General features: G+C 43.5%; 1 protein-coding gene across 4 annotated transcripts in view; it reads left to right on the forward strand.

Moving 5' to 3' along the window:
* The first annotated feature begins 2700 nt into the window (after positions 1 to 2700).
* TUT7 (terminal uridylyl transferase 7) overlaps positions 2701 to 14507 on the forward strand; it is a 72876-nt gene continuing 61069 nt past the window's right edge. For 2 of the 4 annotated variants that reach the window (XM_056122532.1, XM_056122535.1), the window contains exons 1-5: positions 2701 to 2826; positions 3485 to 4035; positions 9672 to 9853; positions 10560 to 10676; positions 11136 to 11313. In XM_056122532.1, coding sequence (XP_055978507.1) covers positions 3516 to 4035; positions 9672 to 9853; positions 10560 to 10676; positions 11136 to 11313 — 997 coding nt within the window. In that variant the 5' untranslated portion in view covers positions 2701 to 2826; positions 3485 to 3515. Of the gene's footprint in view, positions 2827 to 3269; positions 3348 to 3484; positions 4036 to 9671; positions 9854 to 10559; positions 10677 to 11135; positions 11314 to 14507 lie in introns of those variants that run through there. The other 2 variants (XM_056122533.1, XM_056122534.1) reach the window with 2 other exon arrangements.

Consider the following 14507-nt stretch of genomic DNA (forward strand, 5'->3'; position numbering starts at 1 on the left):
TATTTATCAAGTCCTTTCCAGTCTCTAACAATAACCAGTGCGTATGTGACCATAAATTTGTATGTGTGTTAGAGGGGATTGTTTTGTTGCAGGCAGCTCAGTAAAGTGGGGAGTCAGGCAAGTAGACTTGAGAAAAGAATGCTCCCACCTCTCTACTCCTTCACCATGGCCACCATGGGAGAATGTCTGGGCTGATAATGTCTGCTGTGAGCACTTACACTGCAAGGACATTCCATTAGCCCCACAGCTGTGAAACTGCACCTGAGATCCACTTGTTCTGCATGACATGGGAGAGGGTCCCTGCCACCCCATTCTCAGGGAGCTATGAACTCAGGCTGGAGCGAGGAATTGCCTTTGCAGGAAAGGAAAATCAGTTCTAACTTCCACACAGACCATCCAGATCCAACCCCGCCCCTTGCAGAAAAGAATTTCAGGAGGAGGCAAAATAGTGAATCAAAATAGTTTTATATGCTTGTTTGGGATCACACCTCGCAATGCTCAGGCCTTACTCCTGGCTCTGTGCTCAGGGATCACTCCTGGCTGTCTTGGAGGACCATACGTGGAGCTGGGGGAAGAATGCATGTCAGCCATGTGCAAGGCAAATGCCCTAGCCACTGTACTATAGCTCCAGCCCAGCAAGATGGTTTTTACTGAATAAAATTAGAAATATGTGAAGGGAAAATAATAGAGGAAGTAAAGGCTTGTCCGTAGTGGAAAAAGCAAAGTGAGAGATATGCAAGTGAGCTGTGTATTTAAAGGAAAACACAGGCTTGAAGAGCAAGCCCTAAATGGCTTTCAGGAGGAGCTTTTATACAATTCTTTCAAATGTTTTTTTTTTTCCTGGAATTTTGCATACAGAAAAGTTAATCTCTGTGTTGTCACAGGGTAAACCTTTTACTGTTGAGGGTATAAATTCCTTCCTTACAGTATTGATGGTCTTCTCATAATCTTCTCCCTTTCATCCTTCATGTCTCTTCATATTCTCATGGATTCTCCTGTAGCTTCTGTCTCACCCAGGAAGGAGTCCATCCTTTGGGTGGGGCCTTGGATTTCTACATCTGGGTGTTGCTTCAGTTTCTCTTCTTCAAAGAGCTCAGCACTTGTATTTCAAAGGGCTGTGGTATTTATGCCTTTGGAGCGGTAGCACAGGGTATGATTCCTCCGCCCCTCTCGAAGAACCTGGCAAGCTACCGAGATTATCTCACCCGCTCGGCAGAGCCTGGCAAGCTGCCCGTGACGTATTTGATATGCCAAACACAGTAACAACAAGTTTCAAAATGGAGACGTTACTGGGCCCACTCCAGCAAATCGATGAACAACGGGAAGATAGTTGGACAGTTGTTGGACTATTATTTCTAGGCTCAATAATCTCTTACATTTTATTATTTCCCTAAAATGCATTATCAGGGTCTCTCTTCCCATCTGCCTACAAGTTTATTTTTATTTTGTTTCATTTTTGGTCTGCATCCAGTGGTGTTGGGGAAGGAACTTGGAACCCCTGCACAATGCACCGGAACAGAACTTGCAACTCCATCCTGAGCATGTGCTGCAACGCTTTTATAAGCCATCTTCCCAGCCTTTGTTCATCAGTACTTTGTGATGAGCTATCATGAAACCCTGGCCCTAAAGCAGAGCTAGACTCAGAATGTTAGCTCCAGGGCCTTAGAAGGCTGGAAATCAGGTGGATTGTGACCAAGCCGTGTCTATGCTGCTTCTCACAAAATGGCCCTTAGCAGGGAAAAAAAAAAAATCAAAACTTCCAACCCCTGCCCTAAAGGGACAGACCTGCCTGACCTCAATCAAATTGCAGTAGACAAAGATACAAACATTTTAAACATATTGTGCTTTTCTTTCACTTTTTATTTTGCAGATAGTGTCCTCCCCCACGCCGGGCTGCGCTTCCCGGCAGCAGCCCTGTCCTGAAACATCCAGGCATTGAAGTTTACTTTTAAGACGCAGAGAAACTAAGACACGTTTCCTCCGTACTCATAATCTGACCATTCGCTGTAGGATCTACACGACAGCACAGATACATCGGCCGGCACGGTGCAAAGGGCGGAGAGGGAAAGGGGCAATCTGTGCACTCAAGGTTCAAGATTCGAGCCAGGGTCTTTCTGGCGACTCCCTTGGGGAGACAATCTTCAGAACGCCCCTTTCTAATAAAAGGCAGAATGACCGGCAGAGCCTAAGGACAGGCAGAGCTGTTCTGCAACATAGAGCAGGGCCGCCGGGGCCGTCCAGCGGCCAGTGTGCACCCCTGCTCTTCTGCCGTCCAGAGCCTGGGCCCGGCCGCCCGCAGAGCCAGCTGCCAGACCCACTGCCCGAACCCACCGCCCGGCCCCCGGAGGTGGCGGCGCCCGGCGGAAGCAGGCGGGGCTGGGGGCGGGGCCTGGGGCGGGCGGCTTTGTGGGAGGGGCGGGGCGTGAGTGGAAAGGGGCGTGGCGCTCCGGCGGTGGGTGTGGCGATGCGGAGAGGGGCGGGGCCGTGCTCGCGGGTACGTGTGAGGTGTCGGGAAGGGGCGTGGCTCGCCGGCGGGTGGGTGTGGCTATGAGGAGAGGGGCGGGGCGCGCTCGCCGGGAGGCGTGAGGTGCTGGGAGAAGGGGCGTGGCGCGCCGGCGGTGGGTGTGGCGATGCGGAGAGGGGCGGGGCGCGCTGGCGGCGGGGCGGGGCCGGGGCGCGTTTCCGGCGTGCGCGGGGGAGCGCCCCGGCGCGGGCTCCGCCGCTCGCGACCGCGCACAATGAGCAGGCGCCGAGCGCCGGAAGTGGGGCCGCAGGAAAACACGGAGAGGGCCGGCGGGACCGGAAGCGGGGATCGCGGCGGAGCTGGTGAGTCCCCGCGCTGCCTCTCCCGGAGCCTCCCACACGGGGGTCGCGCCGGTCTGCGGCGGCCCCGGCGGCGGGCGCGGGCGCCGGCCGGGCTGGAGTCCGGCAGGACCCGCGACCCGGGCGGCGGCTGGCGCTCCCGGTCCGCGTCCTCACGCCGTGCCGGACCCTGGCGGGCGCGGCCGAGGGGCCGGAGCCGAACCCCCGGGAGCAGCTCACTTCTCGCTTCCTGCCGCCGGCCGGCCCCGCGGGGAAACTGAGGCGCAGTGGGCGGGGCGGCGCGCTCCGCGCGGCGATGGGGCGCCGGGCGGGGCGGGGCCCGGCCCCCGGCCGGCGCGCCGACTCCGGACACCCGCGGGTCGCCGCCCCCGGCGCCCCTTTGTCCCCTCGGAGGGTCCGCCCGGAGGAGCTGTCAGTGCCCGCCCGGGTGTCGGCAGGCGTCGGCTCGCGTCTGGGTCTCACCGAGAATAGTCAGAAGTCGTGGAACTCAATGTGCTTCCGATGTGCGTGCATATCACTGGAAGGTGATGGGAATTCCATTAAAACTCGGAAAGAAGTACACGGATTTTTTTTTACAGCAGCTAGGCAGTGAATGGGGGGATATTTTGTGCTCAGACTCTCTTGCTGTAGTCTGATATTTGCCCAAAACACATTCTTTCAGGTGCGGAGTAAGAAAATAGAAGTGCAAGACCATGGGAGATGCAGCAAAACCCTACTTTGTGAAGCGTGCTAAAGACCGAGGGAGCATCGACGATGAAGATTTCAGGAGGGGTCATCCTCAGCAAGATTATATAATAATGGATGATTATGGCAAAGGCCATAGCAATAAAGTAGAAAAAAGCCTTCCCAGGAAGAAAGTAATACCAGGAAACTATGGGATTGTCCTCAGAAAAGGACCATATGCGACTTCCAGCAATCCGTATGCATTTAAAAACCCGATGTACAGTCCGCCTGCTTGGATAAATGACAACCACAAGGAGCCGAGCAAGAGGTGGCTGGCTGATGAACTGGCTGGAAATTCCGACGGTTGGAGAGAATTTAAACCTGGACCCAGGACTCCTGTTACGAATCGACCGAGGAAAGACACTTTTCAAGAAACCGAAGAGAGTTATAGGTGGCAGGACGGCAGAGGCTGCCGAGGTGTGCGGCGGCTTTTTAATAAAGGCCTGGTAAGCCTGGAAGCCACGGTGGAGGCGGAGGCAGGAAACCCTGGTAATGTGTTCCAACTCAGACCTTTGTGCTAGACTAATCAGCTGTATCTTTTCTTTTTTCGCCCAGATGGGTTTTACTTTCAGGAAAAGCAATTCCAGTTTTTCAGTCTCTGTTTAATGTGTTCCTTCTATTGGTCCTTTTAAGGGCTTTGCCACAGGGGCTCATTTTGCTTTGATGAACATTTGTATTGTTGCTTTTTTTGTTTTTTTAAGGAACTATATCAAAATTTCTGAGCGGGGTGTATATACTTGCTAATAGCATTACTATGATTTTTTTTTATTGAATAACGAATGTGTCCATGTTATGTAAAGTAACAGAATATAAAGCTAAAAAGTATTGTAAAAACAATGTAGACTGCATGAGAATTATATATGTTTTCAGAAATGCAAATAAAGCTTTTCTTGTTTGGAGCCCACAAAACTGTACAGGAGGCCAGGCATTTGCTTTGCATGCAGCCAATAGAATAGTTAAATCCCTGTAAGACCTATGAACCCCCAAACACCACCAAGGGTCACACCTGAAAACAGCCAAGAATAACCCTAAACAATACTGGATGTGGCCCTAATATCCCCCCCACCACCACCTCCCCACCAAAGCCCATTTCAAAGTGTAATTTTCTAAGTACTTGGTGCTTCTGTATTTTTGAGTTATTTTAGTATGTCAGTGTGGACTTTTTGTTCATAGGAGAGTTCCTATAAGTAGGAAATACTTAATTACTGGATAATGACTAACAATTATAAATTTGAAGGAAAAATAAAATATTTTGCCTAAAAGTGGAAATTATGCTGGAAAAGAGGGGGTTTACTAGCTTCTTGATGTAAGAGCTTTGGGTGACTATATAAGACAAAGTTGCAAACTGGCTGACCTGTTACAAGTTTTTTAAACTTAAATGTATTCCTCAGTCCTGCCACCTTCTGGGTCTCTGAAGCCCTTTTCCTTCATTTGGGGTGGGTGTGGATATCTGAAGCCCTTTTCCTTCATGCGGCATGCTGTGTGTGTGTGTGTGTGTGTGTGTGTGTGTGTGTGTGTGTGTCCCCTAGAGAATGAAAGTAACCCGGGCTTTGAATTGGTGACCTGGACATTTAGAACAATAGGGGAAAAGTCACACAGAAGTTTATTAAATAGCAGAAAAGGTGCTATATTGTACTTTTTAAAATAGGAAGAAAGAACATGAAAATACCTTACATCAAATGGAAACAGAGCAAGGTATGAGGCTGTGTGTTTTACTAGGAGCCTGTGGTTCGCTATGGGCCACAGAATATTCCACAGGGACTGCAGGTGGAAGTTGCATGAATAGGAGCCATGGAGCAGGCCTGCTGGCTGGGCTGTGGTGGCCCCAGCTAATGAAAGATTGGGAAATGCTTAAAAAGACCCGGTAGGGAGAGAACTTTAACCCCTTAAGTCTTTAAGCGAGAAAGAATTCGAAAGTGTATTTGAATACTAAGTCCTGATACCTGATGCCATGACTGAGGCCATGCTCAGCCCTGGTGTCTCAGAGGTAGATAAAACACAGATTTTCAAGCAGCACTGTGTCCAAGAGGCTGTTTTCTCAGCAGACAGTGAGAAAGCTGTGTGTGCTGCCCCCCCGCACAGAACTATGGGCCTGTCAAGGACTCTGGGACACAGATTAAACGTTGGAGGGTTTCCAGTTTGTGTGTGGTGTGTGTGTTTAAGGGTTTTATTTTTTAAATGTTCCTGTAATTGGGAGTGTGTGAACTTTGTGGAGAGGGCAGAAGGGCTCAAACCTGGTGGTGCTGGGTGTCACTCTGGGCTCTCTGCCCAGGGTTCACTCCTGTAGGTGCTCACGGGACCATATGCTGGGGAATAAACTGGGTTGGCTACATGCAAGGCAAACACCCTTGTAACCCTCCCCCCCCCATATGAATATTTTAGTTACCAGTAAAGAAGTTTAGATCAAAAGATTTGCCACCAGAGTGATACTTTTTTTTCTGGTGGGGGAAGGTGGACCACACCCAGCAGTACTCAGGGCTTACTCCTGTCTCTGCATTCAGGAATCACTCCAGGTGGGACTTCAGGGACCCTATGGAATGACAGGGATCAAACCCAAGCTGGTGGGGTGCAAGGCAAGTGCCTTTACCTACTCTCTCTCTGGCCCAGTACATACATACATACAGGGATGGTTTATAGACCAAAAACCTCTTCTGGGTATTTTTGTTTTTCCAAAAGCAGCTGTTTTAGTTATTAAGTACTTCTGAATGACAAATGTATTTTACTGTCTTCCTGTTGAAGCAGTTCTAAATATTTAAGTTCTGGTGTTTATTTCAGTCAGTAAGTGAAGGACTGTCCACCTTGTACTTTGAAAATCTTCATAAAGAAAATAGTACTGGTATCATGTTGTTTACTGTAGAAAGTTTGGTTGAAAGTAACGCAGCACTGTGCTTGGTAGGTAGTAAGGAGGCTCTTAAAACTAAATTTTCCTTAAATCAGAATTAGCTTATAAGGGAGCTTTTTGTGAGCGATGTAAGGAAAATTATGTTAGTTTGGCTTTATTTTTTAATTCTGCTTTTCATTTCTACGTTTCCAATCCCACTATTTCTATACTACAAATTTAATGATTTTGGAGTAATGCTGTTAATGAAAACGCTCCGTTTTATGTGTGACAAATAATGTGTCATGTACAAATAAATGTGTTGGAAACCTTGAAAGATACATATATTTATCACATACACAAAACCTGGGATGAGCCAGGTGTTTCTCTAAATTACAGAAATTTTACACCAATTTCTAGCATTCTCCTGGTGAGATTTTATTTGACCGCAATATGCCAAACACAGTAACTACAAGTCTCATGATGGAGATGTTACTGGACCTGCTCGAGCAAATCAATGAACAACGGGAGGACAGTGCTACAGTGCTTATTTTGCCTTATAAGTCTAGAAATTAATTTCAAAAGATGTGTGTAAATTCTGGCATTTCTGTTGTATATTGGTATGCTGTGAGAAATGTTTGTAAGTTCTTTTCAGAGCTTACATTTTTCAATAGAAGGTTGAGGACAAGAGAGGTAGTATATGGGTTAGGGTGCTTGTCCTTTGTACAGACAACCCTAGTTCCATCCCCGGTACTGCTTATAGTTCTCTGCTTTCCCCAGAACTGCCAGGAGTAAACCCTGAGCACCAATTGGTGTGGCCCATAACCCCCACCACCCACCAAAAAAAGGATGAATTTCAAAATATCATCTGTGTTCCTTTGTAGTGGTAGGGACCAAACACATATTCAGGGCAAGTGTTCAACTGTTGAGTTTCATCTCATCCAACTTTAATCTATTACAAATCCCTTTATGTGTCATGTGTCCCTGTGACCCACGTGTCCAGTGAGGATAACAGCATCCATGACAAGCTCACTATAGGAATCTGTAAGGCAGTAGTGGGCTTAAAGTATCGGCATCAGATCTGTCCCATAGTAAAAAAACTCAGCATTGGTGATTGCCTGTGGTGGTCAGCATGCTGTCAGGGTCTCCACATCCACTCACAGGAAGGAGTTAGTTATACTCTGTCTTCTGAAGATAATATAGTTCATTAGTTCTTTAGAGATAGTTATTTTGTAAATCTAAAAAAAATGGGAAAAAATAGTTGTTTTGTGATTGAGAGGAGTTAATAAAAGGAATTTCAGTTAATGTTTAGTTTCCTTTTTTAACTGTGGTGAGCAAATAGTATTTTTCTATAGGGTCATATGTTAGAGTCACTAACTTTTTTTTCTTCAGCAAAACACTCCTACCTCAGCCTGGGACACTGAAGTCAGATACAATTATTTGGGTTTTGTAATATTGGTGAGCAAATTACAAAAGAATAGATATATATCTCTTAAGTTCAAAAAAGAACTTCATCTCAAAATTTGAATCACTTGTGTAGACTAAGGCTCCTGGCCTTAAAAGATTGTGAGAAATGCCAGTAGGAAAATGCAAGTAATAAAATAGCCCAATTTTCTGATCAAATGACTACTTTGAATGTTTGGTTCATTTTGATTTCTTAAAAAACTGAATATTTTGACCATTTTTTCATTGCTACTCATTGTTAGGATGATTTGCAGAACTTAATCTTTGTGGTAGTTTTAACACAGTGTTTGGTGGCATTTGTTTTTCTCACACACCCTCCTTTCTTTTGATGCTGCAGTTCACCAGGTGTTACATATGCATGACTGTGATGCTTGTAGGTACACTTAGCTCTGATGCTCACTGAGGTTTCCAGAGTGGCTGGTGGCATGGCTGAACTTAGCTTGTGGTGCAGGGCATCACAGCATAGCTAGCTTCAGGCTCTATGCAGTGGTACTTGTGGGGACACTATGGATCTGAACTTGTGGCTATCGCAGTGTGAGGCATGCACTCTCGACCCCTGTACTTGTCATCCTCAGGGATAGTGGTTTTCTTTAGTGTCTTGTAATAACTTCCTTAAGTGAGAGGTCCCATACTTCCCTTTTCAGGTTCTCTGTAACTGCTCTACAGATGAGTGTTCTAACAGAGGGCTAGAGAGAGAGCTCAAAGGGTTGAGTGCGTGCGCACGCATGCACGCGCGCGCGCACACACACACACACAAACAACCTAGACATAATTCATAAGGGCAGTTCAATATATTGATGTCCTCTGTGACTAATTTTTGGTATGCTATTTAAAATACTAGTAACTTTTTAGAACTTGATAGATGTCATCAGAGCTTTAGATTTCAGTCCCACAGCTTGTAGTTTCATAAATAGTTCAAGTTTAAAAAAGAATGGATTTATTAGTTATAAGAATTGTAACAGCAGAATATAAATTCATTTGATCAAATGAATTCGTCTTGTTGAAAATTCATCAACTGCTAATTGTTTTTTTTCTTTGAAAAATGATCAATGTGCAGGCTAAACGTATAAGTGGGCAAATTTATCTTCAAACTTTCAATAAGTAAGAAGTGCCTTAGAATCCAATATATTTTACAGTAAATTTTAATTTCTGTTCCTTAATTAAAATAAAAAAGTATTGTTGTTGCAAAAAAAAACCAAAACTTTCAATAAATAGAAACTTCGCATGGTCTTCTTGATAAGCAAATAAGGAAAATTTAATTATGTTAAGACTAAATTTGCTACTCATGCCAAATTTACAACTAATAATGGTGGGTTTTTTTTTAACTTTTCAGATGAAAATCTATTTGGTATTTAAGTTCTCTGAAGGTACATTAGCCATATTTGCCTTTTTGACATTTTCACTTATTAGAAAAATGAGAAATCAAATGTGAGTAATTTTCATTAGAAGAGGTGTATTTCTAGGTGTGTCGGATATGTTAGGTGTGAATACAGTACGTAGTGTGATTAGGTGAGTAAGAAGTACAGGTATGTGTGCCTTTGGAGAGTAACTTTCACTGTTGCTCATGTGGTCTTTTATGTATTAGGAAGAGAGAAAATCAGATTGATTAAAGTAGGCTTCCTTTTACATTTTTCAATAAGTTGATTTTTATGGCTTAGTTGTCTTCAAATGAAACTTTTGATAAATATTCAAGCATTTTAGTCATGGGAGAGCTGCCCTTTTTTTTGCTCTGAAATCAGTCAACATCCGGATACCATTGTATAATTAATATGCATGTAAGCTCTAATTTTTTAATTCCGAAGATGATTTTTAAATATCGCCAATATCTTTCTCCTAATTTAAGAGAACAAGAAGCAGAGGTCCAGACCTAGGAAGGCGCGGAGGACTAGGAATGAGGAGAATGAGCAGGACGGAGAGTTGGACGGCCCCGTGATTGATGAGTCTGCGCTGTCGGCCAAGGAGCTGCTGGGCTTGCAGCAGGCCGAGGAGAGACTGAGAAGGGACTGCATCGAGAGGCTGAAGAAGGTAATGTCTTGGGTTCTATTTGTTCACTAAACAAAACATTTGCTAAAATATTTGTTGTGGTCTAAACTATGTTAATAAATAAGGGCTTTCGATGAATTAGGTATCATACGTGGGTGACCCATAATATTTAGGCACTGGAGGTTAAAAATGGAAATTTGATTTAATAGCATTGCTTCAATAAAAATGACTACTAGAAGATGGAGCAGTAGCACAGCTTACCTTGAGTGTGGCCAGCCTGTGTTAAATCCCTGGCACCACATATGGTCTCCTGAGCCACTAGAAGTGATCTCTGAGTGCAGAGCCAGGAATAAGCTTTCTGGGTGTGAAAACAAAAGGAAAAAATAATAACTCCTAGGAGAGCCCAGCAAGCTACCGAGAATATCTTGCCCGCACGGCAGAGCCTGATAAGCTACCCGTGATGTATTCGATATTCCAGACACAGTAACAAGTGTCACAATGGAGATGTTACTGGGCCTGCTCGATCAAATCGATGAACAACGGGAGGACAGTGACAGTGACAATGACAGGATGGCACTAAAGACCAAAAATTAGACATGAAATTATGTTCTTCTGCCATAAAGATCAAAAATTAGACCAAAAAATGATAATTTTTAAATAAAGGGAAAACAATTTTATGGCAAATTTTTGTTGACCCACATTTTTAAAACATTTACATATGTTTATTCTAAATCTCTTCAAATTATAGCGACCTCGAAACTACCCTACAGCCAAGTACACCTGTAAACTTTGTGATGTTTTCATTGAATCTGTCGCATTTGCTCATAAGCATATCAAAGAGAAGAGGCACAAGAAAAACATGAAGGTAACTTGAATGTAACCCAACCGATATGTATGCTGTTACTTACCGTCTTTGTGACTTTCTTCACTTAAGACTCTTATTTTAATAACTCTAATACTTAATATATTTTGTTTAAGCCAGAATATACAGATCAGATTGTTTTACAGAGCAGTTTTATAAATTTCCCGTAGGACAGTGTCAGGAAAATGAAGTCACTAGTAAGACTTAGCTATAGGTTCTTAAGCAAAGAAGCAGAAAGCAGGTAATCGAAATGCCACTCACTGCTCTTAAATAGTATGTTTTCTTATCTTTGCTTTCCTCATATTATCATTTTATATTTATAAAGAAATGTGTGGTATACAACAACTAACACAGCTGAGAGGGCTAAGAAAAGTTTTTCAGAAGTGTCTACAGTTTGTTGTCTCAGTGAATGTTGAAAGGTAGACTGTCAATCATTTTTAATCTCTACATTAATCTTACAAGGAAAAGCAAGAAGAAGAGTTACTCACCACGTTGCCCCCACCGGCCCTCGCACAGATCCATGCCATCGGCAATGCCATTGACAGAGTGGTGCAGGAGTGTGGCTTACTCAATGAGAACTTGGAACAAAGACTAGAAATTAAAAGGATCATGGAAAATGTGTTTCAGGACAAGTTACCAGGTATTTTCTAGATTTTTTTCTTTCCTATTTAGATATCTAAAATCACCCCATTCATTTTCTCCTGCCAATGGTAATTTTCTTTTGATAAAAGCTAATTTGTCATATCCTGAAGCTTTTTATATTTTATGTGTTTTTGCTGGCTTCACGTATTGTTGTTTGTTATGAAAAACCGCTGAAAATGCTCCAAATTAGTTTCCTTAGAGGAAAAAGTGTAAAGATTATTGTATTTCACCCAGGGGCCACTAAGCCCTTCTATAAGAGATCACGAACATGTTATTAAAGGTTGAGCCTTGTGTGTATCTGTAAAAAAAATATTTCCCTCCAAGATTGGTTGCCTCCTACTTTAAACCCTATCAAATGTGGTGTCATGCTCTTGATGGGTGGTGTGAGGCATGAGGGTCGTGAATGCAGCCGCGCGATCAGGAATACATTCAGTCCTGGGTGAGGCTCGGTTCAGGCATGTGGAGAGCGGCTGTGAGGGTGGCAGCGGTTGAATTCTGGGGGGTTTTGGCACTTTTTTAAAAATCTCAGGGCTAGGACGAAGGAGACGTTACTGGGGCCTGCTTGAGACAATCTACGAATAACAGCATGGTCATGTTCGTCCTGATCATGGCTTCCAGAGCTAGGTCCCTTGGGGCAGGGAGGAGTCTCACTTGCCCCCCCTCCCCCCTCCACCTCGAGTGAAACAGCCTGGTATGAGGTCCAGTGGCATGGTTATGACTTTTGTATTAGACTGGTTTTAATTATAAATTTAATTGAGCACAAGTTCTGTGGCTTTTATATATATATTTGTCTTCTAAATTAACAATATTTTGAGTTAAAAATATTTATACAGTCATTTTCACATAGGTTACTTATGTCCAAAAAAAGGTTTTGACTTGAAAGAATTACTCTGTCTAAAATTAGTTTTGGAAACTAGTTAATAAAAGATTTTCATGTATTATTAAATTGATTTTTTTATTATATCCGAGCAGTCATGTTTATAAAGTTCTCCCATAAGTGAATTTGATTCGTTGGTAGGACTAGTTGGCAATTTTAAGTTTATCGTCATATCCATAGATTTCTTTATTCTGCTGGAAGAATTATATTGCATACCATTTTGATGTACATATATATCATACAAATAAATTATGAGGGTATGGGACTTGGGTTTGTTCCCCAGTACCTCACAGTCAGATGTGGCCCCAAATCCAAAATAGTGAGAATCTGATCATTGTATGTCAGTCTTCCGTTATTTAGAAAAGATTTTGTTTTTATTTGGCTCAGGGGACCATGTGGGATGACAGGGTCTAATTAAGGTTAGCCACATACAAGGCCAGTGCCCTGCCCACTGTCCTGTTGCTCCGGCCCCGTAGGTCATCCTTCCTTTAGTGTGGCCGTGTTGGGGTACCCTGTGGTGTCGACGGCCCATCCCTGCTCCCGTGTGTCAGCATGTTCTCCAGCCACAGGAGCCCCCCCCCCGCTAAATATTGCATGCATGCACAGCACACTCCAGCCATGTGAGCCATTTGCTTGACCCTGTTTTACTCTTTATCATTATCTGCCCACCCGTCCTATACCCTTTTTGCCTCCACTCACCATAGTTGCTTTAGCTCTGTTGTCAAAGAGTCCTAGATATTCTCCATTCTCTTTCTTGGTTTTGGTTTTTGTTTTTTTTTGTGGGGGGAGTGGTTTGGCTCCTTTTGATGCTCTGGGTGGGGCAGGCTACTCTCAATTTTGTGCTTGCAACTTGGCCCCTGTGGTGTTTGGGACTACAGTGGTAGGGGTTGAACCAAGGTGAGCCACCTTGGATATGCACCCTTGGCCTTGCACTTTCTGTCTCTCCAGCCCTTCTTTGTGTCATTATATCCACACAGGAGTGAGGCATCTGGCATTTGTTCCTTCTCAGAATTATTTAATATTGCAGCTTCTAAATCCATCCAAGTTGAAGCAAAAGGCAAATTTTATCTTATAGCTGAATAGTATATATGTACACTATTGTGTATATGTACCACAGTTTTTAATCCTCTTATCTGTTGTTGGTCATTTGGGTTATTTCCAAAGACATCCTTATTGTAAATAGCATTGCAGTGAACATATACTTGGATAAAAAAAAAAAAAACCCTGGATAAAAATCTCTTAGCAGACCTCAAACACATGAACTGGGATATAGTTCAGTGGTAGAGCACATGTCTTGCATGTGTGAGACCCTGGATGTATCCCTGGTACCACATACAAGAAAAGATTGACTCTTGTAGGATATTTTTAAAGTGAGGAGAGGAGTTAGCTTACTATGTTGAATAAGTGCTTGCATGCAAGAAAGTGCTATGTGCACATCTCCTAATTAAAAAAAGATTGGGGATGGAGAGATAGCACAGAGGGTAGGGCATTTGCCTTGCATGTGGCCAACCCTGGTTCAATTCCCAGCATCCCATATGGTCCCCTGAGCACCGCCAGAAGTAACTCCTGAGTGCAGAGCCAGGAGTAACCCCTGTGCATCACCAGGTGTGACCCAAAAAGCAAAAAAAAAAAAAAAAAAAAGATTTTTCTACAGCAATAATCAAACATTGAAAACATTTTGAAATGCCGTATATCGCTAAAGGTACCAAGTACCTTTCTTTTTTAATTGACTCCCCATGAGCTACAGTTACAAAACTTTCATGTTTGAGTTCAGTTATACAGTGATCAAACACCCATCCCTCTACCCGTGTACATTTTTTTTATTACCAATGGCCCCAGTATCCCTCTTCCCCCACCCCTCCCCAACCCTTCCCCTGTTTCCTTCGTGTGTGTGTGTGTGTGTGTGTGTGTGTGTGTGTGTGTGTGCCTGAGATTGAATATAGGGCCTCACACATGCAAGGCAAGTGCTACTTGTCTAGAATTTTATCAGTTATACTATAATTATTTTTCCAGGGTTTTCCTACAGGAATTACATTATTTGAAAAATGTTTAATGAAGTGACTTTATTTTAAAAGTAATTGCTGAAAAGATATTTTTTATTGTTTTCCTAAACCCTGCTCTTCGTAACAAATTACATCTATTTATCATTCTGAAAGTTGAAATATTTGCATAAATTCTAGTGTACTATCAGATTTACAAATGTAAAAAATAGACATTCTTTTTTGAGTTTCACATTTTAAAAATCACTGCAAATATTATCTAATCTAGCAGTTTCTTTAGTGTGTTTTTGACTGTTAACTAAATTGCAGTCAGTG

The sequence above is a fragment of the Sorex fumeus genome, unplaced genomic scaffold (genome assembly GCF_029834395.1).
Source record: "Sorex fumeus unplaced genomic scaffold, SorFum_2.1 ptg000046l, whole genome shotgun sequence".
NCBI lineage: Eukaryota > Metazoa > Chordata > Mammalia > Eulipotyphla > Soricidae > Sorex > Sorex fumeus.